We start from the raw sequence: 22,864 nt of genomic DNA on the forward strand, positions 1-22,864 counted from the left end.
TGTGATCAAGCTAGAATACAACACCTTGCTTGACTTAGCCTCTGTTTTTAGGTGTACATTGATTGAGTTGTAAGTTCCCTTTCTTGGAAAAAAAAAAAAACTGGTTGGGTAACTTTTGTCCTAATGCTCATGGTGTATAATTTGGTATGTCATTGTACAGAAGTGAATTCATGGAAACTTTTTGGTTATGTGAAATCATATACTGAAGTCCTATTCTGTTAGTATGTCCTTTGTTTCATAGGACTTTAAAATGGAGTTTTGGTTTTCATTGTGAACATTTATAACTAGACCTGAATATTTTGCAGAGTTTTGTTGGTTATGTTAATAGGACAAGTAGTAATTCATAATCTAAGTTTGTAGACACTGGAAAGCCAAATTTATGAAGAAAGACTAACAGACTTAAGTTGTAGTTTTAAAAAATGAATATGTAATAAAACTTCGGTGTTCAATCTTTCTGAATGAGGTGAAAAGACACTTAGGGCACTATTATGTCTTACTACAAATATCTTAACAAAAGAACAAAGAAATCTTTTTTTTTTATCTGTTTTGTTTTTAGAATAAAGCAAACCCTTTTTTGCCCCAAGTTTCTCTGCTAGTCTCTCTACCTAGAACACAATTTCACCCCATCCTCCACCCCTGCCCCATATCCCCTCTTGTGTCTTTTTTTTATTATTGTTTTATTATTCATATGTGCATACAAGGCTTGGGTCATTTCTTCCCCCTGCCCCACCCCCCTCCCTTACCACCCACTCCGCCCCCTCCCTCTCCCCCCCACCCCCTCAATACCTGGCAGAAACTATTTTGCCCTTATCTCTAATTAAAGAACAAAGAAATCTTGAGAAAATGTGTGTTTGTTTTCCTCTACTCTTGTTCCTCTCCAAATCTATTGATGACAAAGAATTAGCCCACTGTCTTGTGCTTTTGTAAGGATACTGAATTCTGGATTTTCTAGGGATCAGTGTTCAACTTTTATTAAGAGAAACAGTGCATTTTGTTACAGGTTTTATCTGTGTTTATACCAAACAACCTTGTGTCTAGATGGTGATGTGTGTAATGGTTAATTTTGGTTGTCAACTTAATTGGATTGAGAAGCTTCTATGAGATTAGTAAAGCATGCCTCTAGGTGTGTCTGTGAGGGTGTTTCCAGAGAGGTTTTACGAATGGGGGAGGATCCACCCTGCATATGTGTGGCACCAGCCCATAGTCTTGGGGGGTTCATCAATAAATTGGGAAAAGGAGAAAATCAGCTAGTGCATCCCCCCCCCCCACTTCCTGGCTACTGTGATGTGATGCACTTGTTCTGCCACGTCCACCTTGCCATGATGAACTGAAACCTTGAGCCAAATAAATCTTTCCTTAAATTATTTCTCTCAGGAGACCTTTGGTCACAGCAATAAGAAAGGCTGACTTAACACAGTGATAACTGATATTAATTATGTGTGTTCCATGTGCCAATCAGTGTGCTCAATACTTTATACATTATCTCACTTAATCCTCAGGGGAAATTTAGAGAAGTAAGTTCATTTTTGTAGTGACTTACCAGAGTGAAGAAAGGGGTTCAGAGAGGTTAAGTAATTTGTCCAAAGTAGAGCTGTCATAGGATATAAGGGTTTATGCCTCTTGGATCCTGCTATACTTACTGCTGTATTTCTGAAGGCCAAAAGTAAAATTAGTATGTTTTTCTTACTTGGTGCAAACTCTGCCTCACACTTGCTAAGCAGGCACCCTACCACTTGAGCCACTCTGTCAGCCCTTTTATGTGTTGGATATTTTTGAGACATTCTCACAAACTGTTTGCCTGGGCTTGTCTCGAATCTCTGCCTCCTGAGTAGCTAGGACTACAGGTGTGTCACTAGCACCTGGCTAGCCTTGATACTTCTGTGAGTCCTGAAGGTTCTTTCTCTTGAACACATCCCTATTTCTTCTACCTGTTTCTGCTTCCACTGGTGGAACTGAACTGGTGACCTTACCTGAACTATTAGAATAGTTTCCTTATCGTTAGCAGCCTTTATTATTGCCCACCTACATTATACTCAAAGCAGTCAGGGACGTTCTTCAAATGGAAAGGAGATGATGTTATTTTCCTGCCTAAAACCCTTCAACACTTTTGCATTGCACTTCAGAGAAACCAACCCTACCTTCCAGCCTTACTTAGTATACTGTCAGACACAATGACTGTTGATGTTTTCTTACTTAACAAGTTCATTACCACCTCAGGTCTTTGTATGGGCTGTGTCCTCTACCAGGGCTGCTCTGGTCATTGATTCTTTTGCTGATTCCATATCATTTAGGTCTTAGTTCATGTCACCATCTATATTAGTCAGTTTTTCATCAGTGTGGCAAATATCTGTCATATTTAAAAGGAGGAAAGATTTGTTTTGGCTCAAGTCTTCAGACCATGGTTGGCCAGTTCCATTGCTGTGGACCCAAGGTGAGGCTGAACATCGTGGTAGAGAACATGTGAGAGAGTAAAACAGCTCAGCTGTGGTGGACAGGAGGCAGAGAGATACAGGAGGGGGTCAGGACAAGGTGTAACTCCAAGGATATGCCCCCAGGAATCTCCTCCTTCCAGTTAGGCACCCTCTGCTAGTTTCCAACATCACCTAAATTGTGCTAGCAGTTGCAGACCAAGGCTTCAACACATGAGCCTCTGGGGGGCATTTCATATTCAAACCATAACACCATTTCAGTGTAGCCTTCTCTGACTAATCTAGATATTCTCTACCCCAACACTTTCATAATTATCATGTTTCATTTTCTTTGTAGTTCTCATCATTCTGTTATGTTAGTTTATTGCTTGCTTCTTTAATGTCTTTGCTTATCTTTATTTTCTAGAAATCAAAGCCTAGAAAACTATGCTTGGTACATAGTAGTAGCTCAATTACTATTTATTGAATGAATGGAAATTTTCATCTGACTTTAGCATCATTGTGAATATCATCTGCCAGTCTCAAATATTTAAAATGGATTGTGAACTTGTGATCCTCAGTCCATGTCTGGCCTAGAGATACATTTCACTTGACTTGTTCCATAAGGTTGTTTGAGTTGTAACTTATAGTCAAGGGCACAGATGCTTAGTGTACAACTTCATGAATTGTACTTATGTGTGTACTATATAACTATCTGTCAGATAATGATGTTTAACATTTGTGGAAACCCAGAAGGCTTTCATAGCTCTTTCTTGCCTCTGCCACTTCCCACAGGGTAACTTGCATAGAATTAAGTAGCCTCTAACATTTAACAATTGGAAGACTTCATATAAAAATCCAGAATTCCAACATCTCTAAAAATTCAAGGATCTGTCAAGAAGTACCTGCTTTCTCTTTTGACTACAGCTTACTATAGTGGAGAAGAAGCTTTCTGAAGTGTTGGCATGTGCCCTCCTTCTCTCCCTGACCTTGAAATCAATTGCCAGTTGCCACTTAACAATTTCATTAGAATTGTTTTTCTTAGATTGAGAAATAGTGCCATTTTTAAGACTTTTCTGGCATATTGCCAACTTACTGGTGATATTATAAATTGATGTTATTGTTAAACAATGAACAGTGAGTGTTCATATCCCTACAACTGTGCCAACACTAGGAATTACAAAGTTCTGTTAATATATTTAGAAAATATAAAAAATTGGAATGCTGGCCAAGTTTTTCATCTTCTCTACTTTATTTTAAAAGACATAATATAGAAATACGTAGCATATGTTAATTGTACAAAGGGGTTTCACTGTTATATCTACATACATGCATATAAAATACTTTGACCAAATTCACCTCCTCTGTTAGACCTTCTCACCTCCCCTCCTTTAAGTTTTTAATGGGTTTCAGTATGATATTTTCATATATATATGATGTACTTTGATCATATTCATCCCCTCATCACCCTTCCCCACTCCCCTTCTCATACATTCCCTCCCAAAATAATCCTTGTTTTACATTCACATCATTTTTTAAGGCCTAGATTCCACATGAGTGAAACTGTGACATTTGTCTTTGTGAGCTTAACCCATCTCACTCAATGTGATGATTTCCAGTTCCTTTTCCTTCAAACAACATAATTTCTTTATTGCTGAATAACACTCCATTGATATATACCACGTTTTCTTTATCCATTTGCTAATTGTTGGCTGATTCCATACTTGGCTTTTGTAAATGGTGCTGCTATAAACATGGATGTGCAGATAGCTCTATTGTGTTTAACTTACATTCCTTTAGATATGTGCCCAAGAGTGGCATATAGCAGGATCATATATCATATAATAGTTCTAGTTTTAGTCTTTTGAGGAACCTCTATACTGATTTCCATAGTTGCTGGACTTTTACGCTCCCACTAACAACCCACCACTCCCTGCATCTTTGCCAACATTTATTGTTTTCTTGATGATAACCGTTTTGACTGGGTGAGATGGAATCTCAGTGTTTTGATTTGCATTTCCTGTATGGCTAAGAATGTTCACCTTTTTTTTCATGTATTTATGGGCCATTTTTACTTCTTTTGAGAATGGCCTGCCCAGTAATTGAATTATTATTTGGTAATTAGTTTTTTGAGGTCTTTATATATTCTAGATATTAATACTTTGATAACTAGCTGGCAAAGATTTTTCTCCCATTCTTGTCCTTTGATTCTGATAATTGTTTCCTTTGGTGTGCAGAAGTCTTTTAATTTGATGTTATACCATCTGTCAATTCTCATTATGTCTTAAGCAATTAGAGCCCTATTCAGAAAGTTCTTGCCTAGGTATATACCTTCTAGTGTTTATCTTTTTTTTCCTTTTTGTTTTTTTGTAGGGCTACATTTTGAGTTCAGGACTTGGTGCTTGCAAAAACAGGTGCTGTGCTGCTTGAGCCACAACTCCAGTCCGTTTCGCTCTGGTTATTTTAGAGCCAGGGCCTTGAGAACTATTTGCCCTGTTATTTTTGGAGATGGGGGTCTTGCAGACTATTTTCCCAGGCTGACCTCGAACTGTGATTCTCCTTATCTCAGCCTCCCAAGTAGCCACTGGTGCTGACTTGGACTTTGTATTTTTCCTGTGTTTCCCTGTAGTGGTTTCAAAGTTTCATTCATACATTAAGATCTTTGATACGTTTTGAATTGATTTTTGTACAGGATGAGAGAGGGGGATCTAATTTCAGATTTTTATATATGGATATACAGTTTTCTCAACACCATTTGTTGAAGAAACTGTCTTGCTGTCTTTTCTCCAACATACAGTTTTGACTCCTCTGTCAAAAATCAGCTGTGCGGGTTTATTTCTGGGTCTTCTATCTTATTCTGTTTGCGTGACTTGTTGCTATGGCTCTGTAGTATAACTTGAGGTCAGGTATTGTGATACCTCCAGCACTGCTCTTTTTGCTTAGGATTGCTTTGACTATTGGGGGTCTTTTATGCTTCCATATGAATTTTAGAATTGGTTGTCCTATTTCTGTGAAGAGTGACACTGGGATTTTGATGGGATTGCTTTCAGTAATATAACCATTTTCACAGTATTCTGCCAATCCACAAACATTGGAGGTCTTCAGTTTCTTTCTTCAATGTTTTATAGTTTTCATTGTAGAGATCTTTCACTTCCTTGATTAAGTTTATTCCTAGGTATTTTATTTTTCAAGGCTATTGTGAATGGGATTGTTTTCCTGATTTCTTTCTTAGCCTGATCTTCTTGGTATGTAGAGAAGCTACTGATTTTTGTGTGTTGATTTTTGTATCTAGCTTCTTTGCTGAAAGTGTTTATTATATCTAAGAATTTTTTGGTGGAGTCTTTCAGGGTCTTTTAAGTATAGGACATAGGATCTCATCATCTGCAAAATAGGGATACTTTGAGTTCTTCCTTTCCTATTAGTATCCCTTCTGTTTCTTTCTCTTGCCTTATTTCTCTGGCTAGGACTTCAAACACAGTGGAGTCAACACCCTGTCTCATTCCTGACTTTAGAGGAAATGGTTTCAGTTATTTTTATTCTGTGGGTTTGTCCTTAGCCTAAGGTGTGTTGCTTCTGTTCCTAGTTTGTGCAGAGCTTTTTACCATGAAGTGATGTTGGATTTTGTCAAAGGCTTTTTCTGTGTCTATTGAGATGATTATGTAGTTTGTACTTTACTCTGTTTGTGTGCTATATATATGATTATGTGTTCATTGATTTGCATATGTGGAACCATCCTTGTATGCCTGAGATGAAACCAACTTCACTGTGGTGTATGATCTTTTTGGTATGTTATTAAAATTGGTTTACAAGAATTTTATTGAGAATTTTTGCATCTATGTTCATCAAGGAAATTGGTCTGCAGTTTTTTTGTTGTGCACTTACCTGGAAAGCCTTTAACTTTGATCCTTATGTATTTTATACATATGTATTATTTGTTTTATATAATTATTAATCTCTATTGTGTTCTGTGTCTTCATGGTAATAAATACTGCAAAATTCTTGTTTTTGAAGCACATATGTCTAATTCTCGCACGTTGGTTTATACTGGCTTTCATATTTTAAATTAGATGCAATTATTCTGTCATTTGCCTTTAAGGAGATGCCTACATAGAAGAGTGACAGCAGCTGTTCTTCATGTTTCAGTTCTGAACTATCTCCTCAGGTGTCCTGGCTCTGGAATTTGCTATGGGAGATTGGATGACTGTTACAGATCCAGGTCTGTCTACAGGTAACTGAGTCTAAAATAATTGGAAATAGTAAAGGTGAATTTTTCAACAAAATAAAATAGTTAACGCAGATATTGAAGATATGACTAGAGGGAGCCATAAATGAGTATAAAATGCCTATTTTTCATCTTCAAAGAGAATTAGGATAGTAGATTATTTGTATCCATTATCATTATTATTATCCATGTAATGAATAGATAATAGATTCATTATATATATTTATATATAGATTTTTTAAAAATCTATATATAATAAATAGATTATTTTTAAGAAAATTTTGTACTTGAAATATGTTCATTGGTTACTTATTTTTCTCCAGTTCTTTTAGAGACATAAATTTTGACATAAGTGTTTTTCGATTATTTTTATAAATCTAAAGTAGTTGAGGTTAAGTTTTGTTGTCACTTAACATTCGTACCAAGAACACCACTTAAAATATATAGGTTTCATATAAAAATGGCTTTTTCCTAATTTAAAAGTACTTTAAAATACATATAAAGTGTGTGTGTGTGGGTGTGTGTGTATTTATAATTCAAAAACTTTGATAATGGAGATTTTTAACTTTACATGCATTTTTATAAATTATTTATATGAATTCTTTTCTTTCAGAAAGCAAAAATATCTCTCAGTATACCTCAGAAACAAAGATGTCTCCATCAAGTTTATATTCACAGCAAGTGCTATGTTCTTCAATACCTTTATCAAAAAATGTGCACAGTTTTTTCAGTGCCTTCTGCACAGAAGAGAATATTGAACAAAGTATTTCATATCTTGATCAGGTAACATGTTTTGGTAAAAGAAGCAAGAGCATACATGAGTCATATAATAGAAAATATAAGGGTATAAGAAAAACATTTGTCATGTACAAGTATATTGTTATGCAGTGGCCTAAGACTCGGGTCACACTTGCAGAGGACCTCGTTGGTCATCTCTAATACAAGGTTAACGGTTCTGTTTGGAGCAGTTTGTCCGCTCCATCATCCCAGGCTCCTCCACAGTCTGACCCTCATTGTATGGATGCAGAAACCTACACACCTTACTGTCAGGTCACAGGTGATTCTAGAGCAGAGTCCAGAAAAAAAGCACATTTCTTTCTTTATTTTTTGTTTTGAGGGATATTTGCTATTTTCTTAATAATCTGGGAATAGTTTTCTGTTTCAGAAAAGATTTATCCTTTTTAACCTTTAAAAATTAACCTTATTTAAAATTTTCATTAACAAGCAAAAATTATATATATGTATGTAATGTATTGTGTACAACACAATGTCTTGAAATACATATACATTGTGGAATGGCTTTGTTGAGCTAATTAGCATGCATACCTTTGGAGGAAAGAATACTTCAATTCTATGCTCAGCAGCTTTCAAGAATATAATACATTGTTACTAGTAATACTTACCATGTTATACAGTAGATCTCATTCTTCCTACTCTTATTCTTCCTTCATAACTGATATTTTGTATCATTTAGCCAATATCTTACCAAGGATAAACAACTTTTTAAAAAAAACACTTTCTCCTACCAGGAATTGACTACTTTTGGTTTTCCTTCATTATATGAAGAATCCAAAAGTAAAGACACAAAGAGAGAATTAAATATAGTTGCTGTTTTAAATTGTATGAATGAGCTACTTGTACTTCAACGGAAGAATCTTCTAGCTCAGGAAAATGTGGAAACACAGAATCTGAAACTGGGAAGTGATATGGACCATCTACAGAACTGCTATGCAAAACTTAAGGTAGAAATTGTACATTTATTTGCATTTTAATGTAATTATTATAGAAGCCTGTGCTATAAATGTTCATTGGCTTTATTAAATAAATTTTATTTTTAAAGCTTTGGGTTTTTTAAAATTGGTAAGTATAAATGAACTTAAATAATTTGCCCAATGTCTGTATTGAAAGCATTGGTTTTATGAACTCGTTAGTTACTTGTTGAATCTGTAGAAAGTTAGGAAATACTTATGTCCTTGCTTAATAAGAGTCTTGTAGGCTATATTTTCTTGATTACAAAAAAAATAATTTTGAGGCATGTAGGTCAAAGGAGCTCAAGCTCAATAATGGAAACAGGCCATATAGCATCCAGCCATTAGAAGTCCCTGTAGCTCTAGAAAAGATCATAAAAAATGCTTTAGTAAATTAACTTTTCTCTGAAAAAAAGGAATGCTTTCATGGGCCTGTTGACCTGCTGCCTTAAAATGTAGAACATTTATTATTGGTTTCTGGTTCGCTTCACTTACTTTTTTTGGTTAACTTTTTATGTTTTTCTTTTTAAAAAATACTTATTTGAGAAGGAGAGGAACAAGATGTGTGAAATCAGTGTAAGGACTTGTATACTCACTGATTATAGTTATATATTATTAAGGATATTATCAATCCAACCTAATGTTTTTTTCCATTATCCTATATTGGGTTTCCTTATTTATGAGAATCGAGGCCTTTGTATATATGTACTCTCAGAAAATTAGCTTCCTTCTAATTTTTCATCTGTTGATCCATGACCATCTCCTTTTTCTTCTCCCCACCCTTCCAACAATAGTTAATAAAAATCAAACTCGGAATCTTGAATCTCTGAGCTGTGTAAGAGAATAGGATCATTTATGGAATGTTTAGAAGTGGATATGGTGGAGATTTGCTCTATATATGTTACTTCTTAGCTCATATGCAATGGTGACAGTACATATATTCTTAGTAATGTTTTTAGGTTTTTGTACATTCCATTTACTTAAGGGATGGAGATTATTCAACTGTGTCTTGACTGACTAGGGAACTGGGAGTTAGTAACTTCTAGGCTAATAAAAAAGGCTGAGCATTGTGGATACTTCTTTAATCCAGATCATTGACATCTGTGGCAGGTCTTAGTGTGGATTAGATTGATTCATATCTGGAAACCTTAGAAGACAGTATTTTTATATCTGGGCATCCTTGGCCACATGTTTTGTAAGTAACTAGTGAAGAACTGTACAATGGTGTTGGTGATCTAGATCTTTTAAGGCTTTCCTTCAAGAAGTGGTCATTCATTAGGACAATCCAGAGCCAGAATCTTTTTCCAGGTATTTAACCTGGGCTAGAATCTGTTGTTTTGGTTCAGCTGTGGTCAGAAATTATATTCAGTAGGGAAAGTCGATGATCTATCCTCAAAATTTCTTTTTTTGTGTGTGATATTGGGGTTTGAACCCAGGGCCTTGCACATGCTATGCAAGTATTCTACCACTGTATGCTACACTCCAAGTGCTTTTTTTTTATTTTTGAGATAAGTTCTTGCTAACTTTGCCCAGGCTGGCCTCATGTAGAGAGCCTCATTGTCTCCTGAGTAGCTAGGATTATAGCTGTGCATCACTATTCACTATTCTTGAAATTTTTAGAGCTATGATATGATTCATTCAAGTTGATGAGCAAAATTATTTTGAAGATTTATGTGCTTATACTAGTATATATCGCCTCTGTTAACTTTTGAGAATTCACTGAATCTTAGGTAAATTTTATTCAATAGCATATGTGTATTTTAGGAACAACTGGAAACCTCCAGGAGGGAAATGATTGGACTACAGGAGAGAGACAGACAGCTACAGTGCAAGAACAGGAATTTGCATCAGCTACTGAAAAATGAGAAAGATGAAGTGAGTTGTCGGTTACTGTACATAAAGCGAATTTTGGGTTTTGTTTTGTTTTGCTATATAAGTTGAGTTATGACCATAAGAGCCCCTTCACTTTAAAAAAGAAAAGAACCTTCCATTCTTCCCATGCTGAATTGGTATAGTGGACCTCTGTGTACAGTATTGTGTCATATTTAGTTGAGAGGTCAGAGCCCTCCCTTTAGGTCCTCTATCCCCTGTGCCGGGGGCTCAGTGACTTAGTGTGTTAGTTCATACATGGAAGTGACTAGTGCCCTACACCTTCCTTCCTGCCTCACAGTCGCCTACTTTTTTTCAGGTGCAAAGATGCTTTCCATGCAAATCTTTTAGTCTCCGCTGTACTGTTCTTGGTGCCTGGCATGCCCCTTCTTAAACTCTCTTAAATACTGGCATTGTTCATCCACCAGCCAGTTACTTGGCTAAATGAGCACAGGGCCAATTCACATTAAAAATTCATTTCCAAAAAGATATCAGAATTCTTGGTCTTTTTTTTTTTTTTGCTTTTCGTGGTTACTTAGCAGAATTCTAATTTCTAATTTAGTGGCAACTTAGAATCATGAGGTCTTTTGACATAATTTTAATTTCTTCTTAAGTGCTTACTTAAATGTATAGAGTTAATGCACTTGCACATATTATTTTGTAATGTACCTGAGAAGAAACTGTTTTTATTGCTCTGCAAAGAAATCCATCCATATAATAGCTATAAAAATATACTTATTTTCATTGTTTTAGATCTTCTAACTGAAAGACTTTGAGGGAAGCATATTTCTTTAAAGATCCTTGAAATGATTTAGATAGATTTTTTTCCATACTTGATTATTTAGTAGTATATTTTAATAAGTGGGTAGTTAATATCTTAACCAGACCAGAAGGTTGTTAATAAATATTTCCTGAGGTTATTTCTCAGAGGTTTTGAACTTGATCTATTGATTGCATTTAAATGGCTTGACGGGTAAATTAATCGTATGAATCTCTAGTAGGTGTTGAGAGTGGCTATGTAAGATAATATATACTCCATCAAGAGCTGCCCAAGAAACCGTAATTGATAGAAAATTTGAACAGCAGTGCCTGAGACACAGCAGGTACTTAACAAATGTTGGTCAGAGAGAAGTAAGCCTGGTTTACCTGCTGGCATGTGCCACTGTGTAATGCGCCTGTCACAGGTTGGTAAGTAACATGATGGCAAGTTTGTAGTATAAGGAGGTCACTAAAAATGATCGGGTGAATTCTAGTTGTTTTAGCTGAAGCTCTAATCATTTTAATACTTCTATAAGGCTTCTGGTTTCTAAATTACCATATTCTTCTTTTTGTCTGCAGTGCAGTAGATGATAGGGACCAGGTACTTGGTCTCTTTTTTTTTTTTTTTATAATTTTTTAATTAATTTGCTAGGTGGATGCCCTACTACTTGAACCATTCTGGTAGCCCCATAGTCTTCTTTTTAATACACATAATTTTATTTATTTTTTTATTGTTGTGCTGGAGGTACGTTGTGACACTTACAAAAGTTCTTATGTCAAATATATCATAGTCAAATTCACCCCTCCATTAGTCTCTTTTATCCCCTCCACCCCAAAATTACCATAGTCTTGTAATGACAGGTAACAGATGTTGAAGCTAACTTACAAAGTTAACACTTCTGGAAATTTCAAAATTAAAAAGTAGTATCTTTGTGTTTCAGTTAATGGTATTTTAAAAAGTAGCTTTCAGTGTCATCAAAAAGGAAAAATCCTAGAATTTACAAACTATTACATGGGAAGATGGATGCTAGGACTTGTATCCTTTGAACTTGGGGATTTTTATTGCATTTATCAACCATCATTTGATAGAAAATGCCTTTTTTCAGGTACAAAAATTACAAAATATCATTGCAAGTCGAGCTACTCAGTATAATCATGATATGAAGAGAAAGGAGCGTGAGTATAATAAATTAAAAGAACGCCTACATCAACTTGTTATGAACAAGAAAGATAAAAAAATAGGTAAGCAGCTGGCTAAATACAGCAAAGGAAGTAAATAAGCTAATATGCTGAGAAATAAGTGTAAAAGGATTGAGTACAACTCATGAAATGTAATTTTCCTACTTTGTATAGTTTATTTTAGATCGTGTATGTCTGTATAAACTAGAAATTTAAGACAACTGGGTAGTGGAAAATAACTCATTTTGTCATGCTTATAATCTAGCTTCTTGAGAGGCAGAGATCAGGAGCATCGAGGTTGGAGGCCAGCTTTGGCCAAAAAGTCCTTGAGACCCCATGTCAACTAAAGGCTGGATGAGGTGGCATGCACCTGTCATCTGGCTATGGAGAAACATAAATAGGAGGATCAAGGTCCAGGCTAACCTGGGCATAAAGCAAGAGCCTGTCTCAAAAGTAATTCAGAAAGGGCTGGCAGAGTGGCTTAAGTGGTAGAGCACCTTCCTAGTGAGTGTGAGGCCCTGAGTTCAATTCCTAATGCCACACAAACACAAAAAGCCTTTGGTTGCATGTGTTTGTTTAACATGACAGGTATAGGATTGATTCATGGAGAAAAACTAAGCCAGAGGATGCTCTGATTTTCCATTCTATAGGACTGAAAATAATAAGAATCAGGATGTGCTACTTAAAAGAAGTGTGATTTTAGAGTAAACTTCATAAAATTGTTCATCAGACCAAATCATTAAGTCCAGGTTGGCCTTAATCTCCTGTGTAGCTCAGACTGACTCTAAAGCAAAATCTTTCTGCTTCAGCTGCCCAATTGCTAGGATTACAGACATGAACTACCACATCCAGCTCTTCTTTCCTTCAAATAATTTTACCTGTGTGTGTGGGACAGTTTCTTCTTTTTTGGGGGGGATGGGGGTTGAGAGATATATAATTTTTGTGGGGTTTGAATTCAGCGACTCATGCTTGCTAGGTAGGTGCTCTACTACTTGAGCCACTCCACCAAGCCCTGTTGGGATATTTTTGTTTGTTTTTTGGTGGGACTGCAGTTTGAACTCAGGGCTTTGCTCTTGCAAAGCAAGCACTCTACCGCTTGAGCCGCACCTCCAGTCCATTTTGGTCTATTTATTTTGGAGATGGGGGTCTTGAGAATTATTTGCCCGGGCTGGCCTTAAACCATGATCCTGTCAATCTCAGCCTCCCAAGTAGCTAGGATCACAGGCATGAACCACCGGTACCTGACTTAACTGTTTTTTGTTTTTAAAGTGTACTGGTGTTTGAAGTCAGCTCAGCTTCACACTTGGCTAGGCAGGCACTTTATCACTTGAGCCACTCGCGAGCCCTTTTTTGTGTTGGGTATTTTTGAGATAGGGTCTTACAGACCATTTGCCCAGACTGGCTTTGAACCATGATCCTCCTGATCTCTGCCTCCTGAGTAGCTAGGATTACAGGTGTGAGCCACCAGCACCCAGCACCTGTGCATTTTTGAAATAGCTAGTCAGCAGGTACACCATAAATGTCACTTCAGTGTCTGAGGTGTGGTTTTTGTTTATTATTGTAGCTTTCCTCATGGTCTCCCATTTGCAGGTGCACTATTACTTGGCTTTTCAGTCCTACTACTTTCAGTTTGTTTTTCAGATAGGGTTTCTGCTGAGTTTGCCAGGGCTGGCCTCAAACTGCAGTCCTCCTACTTCTGCCTCCTAAGTAGCTGGGACCACAGGTTTTGCCCTACTTGCTTTTGAGATAGGGTATTGCTGACTTTTTGCCTGCCCCAGCTTCAAACCATGAACCTCCTATCTCTGCTCACAAGTAGCTGGGGTTGCGGGAATGTGCCACTACACCCAGCTGTAGTATTATTCTTTTGAAAACTTTAATCTGCAACTGTTTGTGCAAGTGTATGCATGATTTCCAGTAAATAGTATAGATTAAAAAGTCAAACTGCACAGACAGAAGTAGAGCTGTACAGTGAAGTTTGCTGGCCTGGTTACAATTCAGGAAAAAAGGTCTATGCATTTAACTTATTGAAGTAAATCGCAGGGAGTCCTCTAGCCTACATTTTTCAGTGGTACTCTTAGCCGTCTCTCCAAAGCTGCACTTGGACTTCAACAACAACTGGTGAGTATATATTTCAGGCTGTCACATGGTGGGCTTGACTGCTGTCTGAAAGCAGTTCCATGTTGATTGGATCATTACATTTTGTGCAGCAGGCTGTGGAGTTATCTGAATATTGTATTTTAAAAATTACTGAAAAATAGGGCCAGGTGTGTTGGTTCATGTTTGTAATTCCAGCTAGTTGGGAGGCAGATTTGAAGCCAGCTGGGACAAAATGTTAGTGAGACCTGATCTCAATCAATAAACTAGGCATGATGTATGCCTGTTACCCCAGCTTTGGGTTCCATAGGTAGGAGGATCACAATCTGAAACTAACCCCAGGCAGAAAACAAAATGAACACCCTATCCAAAAAATATCTAAAGCAGAAAAGGACTGGGAGGGCTTGTGTCATGGTAAAGCACCTGTAAGCAAGAGGCCTTGAGTTCAAACTCCTGTACCAACCCCTCCAAAAAAAAAAAAAATCACCAAAAGATAGAAAATGAAGGTGTAATAATAATCAGTTAAAACAAAGTTAGAAACCATCAGGTTCCAAGTTAATATTCTTATGCATGTGAACAGTCATTAATTTTTAAGATTAATTAGCCTCATGTTCATTCATTCATAATGGAACAAAATTGAGGAGCAGGATGAAATGCTGAACATATAAAGTTTAAGATCCAGTTAGAGAAATTTATGAAAGATTTAACTCTAGAAACATTGTATTTAGGGGTCTAGCTATTTCCAGTTCCCAACCTAATTGGAAGTGACATTTCCAGTAATGATTTTTATTAGTTCCAAAATTATAGTAACTTATTCTCTTCCTTCTTCAGAAGAGATGTTAATTGCTGTCAAGGGCCTTGCCTCTTTTGACTATTCTAATGATGATGATAGGGCCTGGCAAACTTTTTCTGTAAAAATCCAAATAGTATCCAGGCACCTGTGGCTCACGCCTGTAATCTTAACTACTCAGGAGGAAGAAATCAGGAGGACTGTGGCTTAAAGCCAGCCCTTGGCACATAGTTTGAGAGACCCTATCTCGAAAAAACCCAGCACAAAAAATGGCTAGTGGAGTGACTCAAGATGTAGGCTCTGAGTTCAATCCCTAGCACTGCCAAAAAAAAAAAAAATAGTAAATATATTTGGTTGTATTGGATGTACAAGTAGTTTTTAGACCTGCTACCTCTGCCCATTGTTGGAGAAAAGTATCCATAGACAATATATAAACAAATGGCTGTGACTGTGTTCCAGTAAAACTTCATTGGCAAAAATTAGGCAGCTGACCTGCAAGCCACAGATTGTCATCTCTAGTATTGAAATTAGTAATGCCAGATACTGTGTTCACCTCTACTGTGTTAAGTGTTCTAACCTCACTTCTTTCAATCTTAACAATTCTTTGACATATTCATCCATTCTTCCCACTGTATCAAGGAAGAAACAGGCTAAGCTGTTAAATAACTTACCAGAATCAACAGTGCTTACAAGTGGTTGAACTAGAACTTGAAATTAGGTTACTAGTGCTCAAATCCTAACCTATATACTAGGTTGACTTAGGTCCCTAATGTAAATCACATGAATTAGAGTTTTAAACACATATGGTAAAAATTGGTTTTGTTTTGTGTTCACTTCTGTAGCAATGGACGTTTTAAATTATGTGGGGAGAGCTGATGGAAAAAGAGGCTCCTGGAGGACGGGTAAAACAGAAGCCAGGTAAAGGCCAGGTTAAATTGATAAACATAGTCAGACTTTGCTTTCTTCACTGCATTTTCACACTGACTCTTTCTTTCTCAGGAATGAAGATGAAATGTATAAAATTCTCTTGAATGATTATGAATACCGTCAGAAACAAATCCTACTGGAAAATGCTGAACTTAAGAAGGTTCTTCAGCAAATGAAAAAGGAAATGATTTCTCTTCTTTCTCCCCAAAAGAAGAAACCTAGAGAAAGGGCAGACGATAGCACAGGAGCTGTAAGTGGCCTTTTCTCTCTCATACGGTCTTCAGATTGCTTAGTGGGGGCACTTGCTATTTTCAACAAGATAGTCACTGCTGTGCTGCCTCAAGTCACTGTGACAGCCACAAATGTCCCTGTTATGTTTTCAGACACAGCCTGAGAAACAATGAAGATAATCTCCAGGGACTTAATTCTTGCCAGGTGCTGTGATGAGCACTTCATAAGCATTGTCTTATATTATTTCTCATAGGAGAAACTTTTTAAGCATTATAATATTCCAAATATTATAACAGTGTGATGATTTATTTTCTCATAGATGAGGAAACTGATGAGTTACTAGCACAATATCACATATGACAAAATTAGGATTTGATATATTTATTTTTATATTATTTTGTTTTTGGTAGTACTGGGGCAGTTGAACTCAGGGCTTTTGCTTGCTAGGCAGACGCTCCACCGTAAGAGCCAAACTAGGATTTGAATCCAAGTCTGCCTCCAGTGCTCAAGCTGACAGCCATTGTGCCAGATATCCTTTCAGTTGTTTTAAATACTGTGTACTCTGTTTTTCAGAGTGAAACTTTTAACCTTGGAGGCCAGATTTGTTCCACATATTTATTGAGGGCTCATGGAGAGAAAAAGCTGGAAAGATTTTTTTACTTTTTCCTTCAAAAATTCTTTCTCGGAGAGCCAGACATGTGGATAAGTGATTATCACACGTGTGAAGTGCTGTGATAGGGTGGCACAAGAGGTAAAACAACAGTCAACACAGCAATTGAGGCCACCACAGACAGAGAAAGTGACATCTGAGTAGGCGCCTAAGAAAATCAGTGAATGCTTTTGACAAAAACATGGGGAAAGCATTTGATGCAGGGGGAATATGTATTGAGAGATCTGAAAAAAAATCACAGCATGATGAAAAGTTCTTTTTACTTACTTTATATAAAAGTTTGAATTCTGGGTTTTAGCAAGCTCTCATTAGTTATTAAAATCTGACAATAACCTTGTTGATAGAAAATGCTAATCACCAGCAAGTCACCATAACTTGTTTTTTAAACCTGTATTTGAGGATTATTTTGTAAGATCTTAAATCAATCCAATTAATAAGCCCATTTACCTTCTAATTTTTTTATCCTTTAAAAATTGCTTTAAAATATTACTTGAATATAGTAATCCCCTTATCCACAGAGGATATGATCCAAGACCCCCAGTGGATGCCTGAAACCAGATAATGCTAAACCCTATATATACTATGTTTTTTCCTATTAAGCTTTCTCATGTTTTTCCTATATGTATTTTACCTATGAGGAGGTTTAATGTATAAATTAGGAATAGTAAGAGGTTAACAGCAATAACTAATAAAACAGTTGTTATAATATACTATAATAAAATGTTATGTGAATATGGTATCTTTCTTCAAAGTATCTTATTGTCAAACTACACAGTATGTTTGGGAACTAAGACTAGTCCTATATTTTTTACAATCTCTAATTTAAGGCTTGACCTTTTGTATTTATTTAACCTTTTCTCTCAAAGTCTGCCACTTCTAGTTACTTGCTACCTTTCACTCTTCAGGATTAGTGGCTTACATTACTCATGAGGCTGGTTCAGATTTGGGTCATTCTTTATGGACTTTTCCCTTTTTAAAAAAAATTTATTTTATTGATTTTTTTTTTTATTACCAATCTCAGCAAAAGTGGATAATAATTCCAGGAGGTCTTTCTCAGATTCTTACCTCCTCCCCACCTATTACTCAGCAGTGGGTGGTATCTTGTTGTAACTCCTTATAATTCAGATGTTTAATTTTGGAGAAATAATTCTGTAGCATATTTCCTATTTTTAAAAGACCAATTTTTCTAGTTACCTTTACTCTTAAAATTTGAGCAATTCAACCATTGCTTTGTTTTAAGAAAAGATTTTCTAGCATTGTAGCAAGAGGAATAAGGTAATTTTGGAATGCCTACATAAGCATCCAGGTTTCACCTTTTCGGCTTACTTAGTTGTAGCCAAAAAAATGTATCAAAATTCAGGTTGTGGATTCTTAATTTTCATCTTGTGGTAATAGATTTTTATAAAATCTGGGAAATATGCAGTAATTACTAATTTTTTTAACAAAAGATTTATGACATAGGTTGAGCATTCCTACTCTGAAAATTTGAAATCCACAGTACAACAAAATCTGAAACTTTTTGAGGACCAACATAATGCTAAAAGTAGGAAATTTCACACCTAATCTCACTCATATCAGTCAGAATGAAGACGCAGTAAAGATACTATATAAAACTGTCTTCAGGCTATGCATATAAGGTGTTTATTTAGAACATAAATGAATTTTGCTTACCCTTGCATCCCATCCCTTATGTGATATTCAAGCCTTGCAAAATCCAAAATCTTAAACACTTCTGATCTCAAGCATTTTGGATAAGGGCTGCTAAACCTGTATTCAGAGAGGCCTTAAAAGGCATGGAAGAGAAGATGTCTCTCCTTGGAAGAGTTACTGGCAGATGCCCCTGAAGAATGATGGGCAAGGGCCAGAGTCACAGCAAGCCACATCCTGGCCTTTTCCTCACCTGCTCTGCCTCGGGGTCTTAACCTCTGTTAGCCCATTGCTGATTCACTCACTGCCTGCTTGCTGCTGCATCTGTGTGGAAACAGTCTTATCAGCCCCGTCTTTTCTCCTGCAAGTTATTTCTCCTTCAAATTAGTCAGATATATCCACCTTCCTGGATGTTAGTAATAAATTAGGACAAGTTATGTCACTGCTGGTTATTATTGTTACTGGAGTTTCATTTGGGTCCTTGGTCCTCGCATTCCCACAAGAAAAGATTTCAAGCAAGATGTGAAATGTTGTGAAAGTAACAGCAAAGTTTATTAAGAGAAGTAAGGATACATTTTTACAGAGGAGAGCAGGTCATCTCGGAGAAGAGATCAGTGACGCATTTTTCTTTTCTTTTTTTTTTTTTAATTCTTTTTTTTTGTTTTTGAAATTTTTTGTTTTAATGCTTGGGTCATTTCTCCCCCCGCCCCCACCCCCTCCCTTACCACCCACCCCTCTTCCTCCCTCTCTCAGCTTTATTGCGGTTTAAGAAGTTTTTAAAATAGCCTTTTAAAAGTTTATTAAGACAGTATTGTTTTATTTTTTAACCACTTATATCTCATCATGAATCCTACCACAATCCTTCTGTGACATGCTTTTCCCTCCTGGTTTTGTCCATGTCTATTTCCATTTTGGAAGAATCCTTTAGTTTAAGACAGAACCTTATTGTACCATGCCAAACCATTTTTATCCAGAAAATGTCCTCTCATAATTTTGTTATGTCCCTCAAGCCTTACCATATTCCATCAATTGTATCTCAGCATAAACCCTAATAATCTTTCTGCACCATTCTTTTAGACTGTTGGCTTTGCATTTTTCTGCCTGTTTCCATCTTCAAACAATCCTTTGCTTTTAAGACAAATACAAAATATTTTTGTATCTACAAATACTCTCTCTCACACATATATATATGTGTGTGTGTATGTAAATATATATGTGTGTGTGTATATATATATATGTATATATGTACATATATACCCTTTTTTTTTTTTTGGCAATGCCTCATCTACTTACTGATTCCCTTTTCCTTGTTACCTGTCCACAGCTATAGATATTATGCAAACTTGGCTGCTGCTTAGATTTTTAAAAGGCTATCTTTACACATTTCCCCCCTTTTGTCTTAATATGAGTCTAAGAGTTATAGAATGTTACATTCCACCCAGGGGTGGCTGAGATAACTTCTGAATGACCTTGAATAGCAAAACTATCTAATACAAGCAAGAAGAAGACAGAAGGGAGAGGAAAAATACATAAAGAGCTCAAAACCTTTACATACTAATCCTGAAGTTTATGATACAAAAGTCGGATTGATGGGTAATTATTTGGTCTTCCTGGACACAGGTGGAGGAGAAGTAAATCTCCAGTGTTCTACAAGTTTTGCCAAATAATCCAGAATTTGAGAGTAAAACTGAGAAGGCATAGGTCCTTCTATATCAATAAGTAATCAGGTAGGCTTATCAGAATCAGAGGGAGAATAAAGTCACCTGCTCCTGAAAATGGGGGTCTCCTGGAGCCTTCTGCCTTGATCCACCAAAATATGTCCTGGATTCAGGTCATCAGGTCTAGGAGCCAGAAAGTTCTGGTCTCATCAGAGAAAAAATGTAAAGACAGACAAAGAGAAGACTTAAGAAGGAGTGGGTCTATTAATGCAAAGCAAAAGCAAAACAAAAGAGCACTCTCCTTGTGGGAGAATGGGCAGGAGCACTGCAGTGGAGACCTCAAGCTTTTATTGGGGTCTGGGGAAATGGAAGTGGTCAGTTCTGGAAAACTGGGTAATATGCATTATCTTTTTAAGACTGGACCGTATGCTATCAACTCCTCTCACATATTAGAAAAGAGGAGTTTTTGGCCTTAGATGGTCAGACTGGAGGGTGTTGTTATTTTTTGTAGGCTGCAGGGGTTGTAGGTCAGCAAGGCCCTGCTGTATGTCAACAGTCTAGGATGTGATTCCTTGCCAACAGTTTCCTAACTCCTTGTCTAGCCCCTAGATCATTATGACATGTACCTTTTAGTATCGTTTCCCTGTTCTTTATCTTACTTTGATCCTTTATGATAACTTATCAATAAAATTTGGTACATTTTCTTGTGATTTTGTGTGTTGGTACAATGGAAGGGAAATAGCTCTAGTTGTAAACAGAATTATATGAGGAAAGCCTAGGATTAGAGACAAGTTGATTTAACTTCAAATCTCAGTTCTACTTCTTAGTTGTATGACACTTAATCTTCTTTCCTAAACCTGAATTTTTCCATATTGTAACATGACTTGAGGATTAAATAATGTGTGAAAAAATACTTAGCACAGCATTAGATAGGTAGTGACAGTCTCTTACCCAACTCTGTGACTTGTCACTAACTAGATTCAAGTTCCTGCCTGAAGAGATTTGAATTGGGGAGTTTCTATCCTCAGTATTAATTGCTTTTTTCTAAGGTATTTATATTAAGTACTGGGTCACATACATGTAATATACAGTGCAGGAATTATTTTGGTAAGGCTGTCTCTGATAATTAGCCTAATGAGTACTGGCTTAGTAAGACAGGGTCATCTTAAGACACTGGTCTTTTCTTTTCATCTTTCACCACTTATAGGTTATTTCTGATGTTGAAGAAGATGCTGGAGAACTCAGCAGAGAGAATATGTGGGACCTTTCCTGTGAGACTGTGAGAGAACAGCTTACAAATAGCATCAGAAAACAGTGGAGAATTTTGAAAAGCCATGTTGAAAAACTTGATAACCAAGGTAGCTACTGCTTTACTGTGTGTGGAGTGGGTTGCAGCAGTCAGCTGTTGATTTTCATTCACTTGGAAAACCACATTATGGCTCAGACTGGAACTCTGTAGCTCAGTTTGGTGGTTTGAGTAAAAGATTTTGTCTACTTGTTGCAATGAGACTTGAACTTCCATGAGAAAACACTTTACTGTTCCTGCCACATAAAGTTGAATGAAGAGAACTGAATCTCTTCCACTAAGTCTTTTTTTTTGGTGGTGATGGGCTTTGCACCTCAGGGCTGTGTGTTTGCTAGGCAGATGCTCTACCACTTGACCCTTAGCCCTTTTTTTTGCTGTAGTTATTTTGCAGATATGGTCTTGTGTTTTTGCTCAGGGCCACTTGGGACCTTGATCCTCCTACTACAACCTCCCGTGTAGCTGGGACTACAGCCATGCACCACCATACCCAGCTCATTGGTTGAGATGGGAGTCTTACTAACTTTTTGCCCAGGCTGGTCTCAAACTTCAACCCTCCCCATTTCTGCCTTTTGAGTAAGTGGGATTACAGGTGTGAACCCAGCCTCTTTTCCTAAATCTTGAAAATCAAGAAATGCTCATAGCGATGTACCATTTTACCTTTGTTACGTTTTCATGTTTTTAAATCAAGAAAATTAAGATTTCCACTCAGTAAATGAAGTCTATTTTAAGAAACATGAATTTAAATTATCAAAATAATGAACTCAGTGCCTTAAGTAGTAAAGAGTAATCAGCAAACAGTACCAATTTTACTTTATATGAACTTAACATAAAATAACTCACCTCAGTCATTACTTTATGCTTGGACTTCATGCTTGTTGAATTTAATATGCGGGAGCACGATTTGTAGCACTGCATTGATCTTTGAAACAATATCAACAAGAACATAGTTTACAAATTTGTTTTTGATTCTTCTGTGAATGTAGTCAGGTCATCTGTGTTTAATCTGGATGTAGTCTTGAGTAAGTATGGTTTATAAATTAAGTGTATGAGATTTCAGAAAGACAAGTTCTGAGAACCTTGATTTTTAAATATATGTTCAAAAACACTCATAAACTTTGGCGGCAGTAAACCTGTGTCAGCTTACTCTGTGTGTGTGTGTGTGTGTGTGTGTGTGTGTGTGTGTGTGTGTGTGTGTGTGTGTGTTAGTTTCCAAGGTACACTTAGAAGGTTTTATTGATGAAGATGTAATCTCACGGCAAGACCATGAGCAAGAAACTGAGAAACTGGAGTTAGAAATTCAGCAATGTAAAGAAATGATTAAAACACAGCAGCAACTTTTACAGGTAAATGTGAATT

At 36.6% G+C, this 22,864-nt stretch overlaps 1 protein-coding gene across 9 annotated transcripts in view; it reads left to right on the forward strand.

Moving 5' to 3' along the window:
• Positions 1 to 22,864, forward strand: part of Ssx2ip (SSX family member 2 interacting protein) — a 46,088-nt gene that overhangs the window by 12,718 nt on the left and 10,506 nt on the right. For 7 of the 9 annotated variants that reach the window (XM_074079579.1, XM_020184066.2, XM_020184069.2 and 4 more), the window contains 9 exons: positions 6,505 to 6,636; positions 7,244 to 7,413; positions 8,160 to 8,372; positions 10,143 to 10,253; positions 12,113 to 12,248; positions 15,912 to 15,987; positions 16,069 to 16,246; positions 21,410 to 21,560; positions 22,715 to 22,851. In XM_074079579.1, coding sequence (XP_073935680.1) covers positions 6,594 to 6,636; positions 7,244 to 7,413; positions 8,160 to 8,372; positions 10,143 to 10,253; positions 12,113 to 12,248; positions 15,912 to 15,987; positions 16,069 to 16,246; positions 21,410 to 21,560; positions 22,715 to 22,851 — 1,215 coding nt within the window. In that variant the 5' untranslated portion in view covers positions 6,505 to 6,593. The remainder of the gene's footprint in view (positions 1 to 6,504; positions 6,637 to 7,243; positions 7,414 to 8,159; positions 8,373 to 10,142; positions 10,254 to 12,112; positions 12,249 to 15,911; positions 15,988 to 16,068; positions 16,247 to 21,409; positions 21,561 to 22,714; positions 22,852 to 22,864) is intronic. The other 2 variants (XM_020184072.2, XM_074079580.1) reach the window with 2 other exon arrangements.

The sequence above is a fragment of the Castor canadensis genome, chromosome 7, assembly GCF_047511655.1.
Source record: "Castor canadensis chromosome 7, mCasCan1.hap1v2, whole genome shotgun sequence".
NCBI lineage: Eukaryota > Metazoa > Chordata > Mammalia > Rodentia > Castoridae > Castor > Castor canadensis.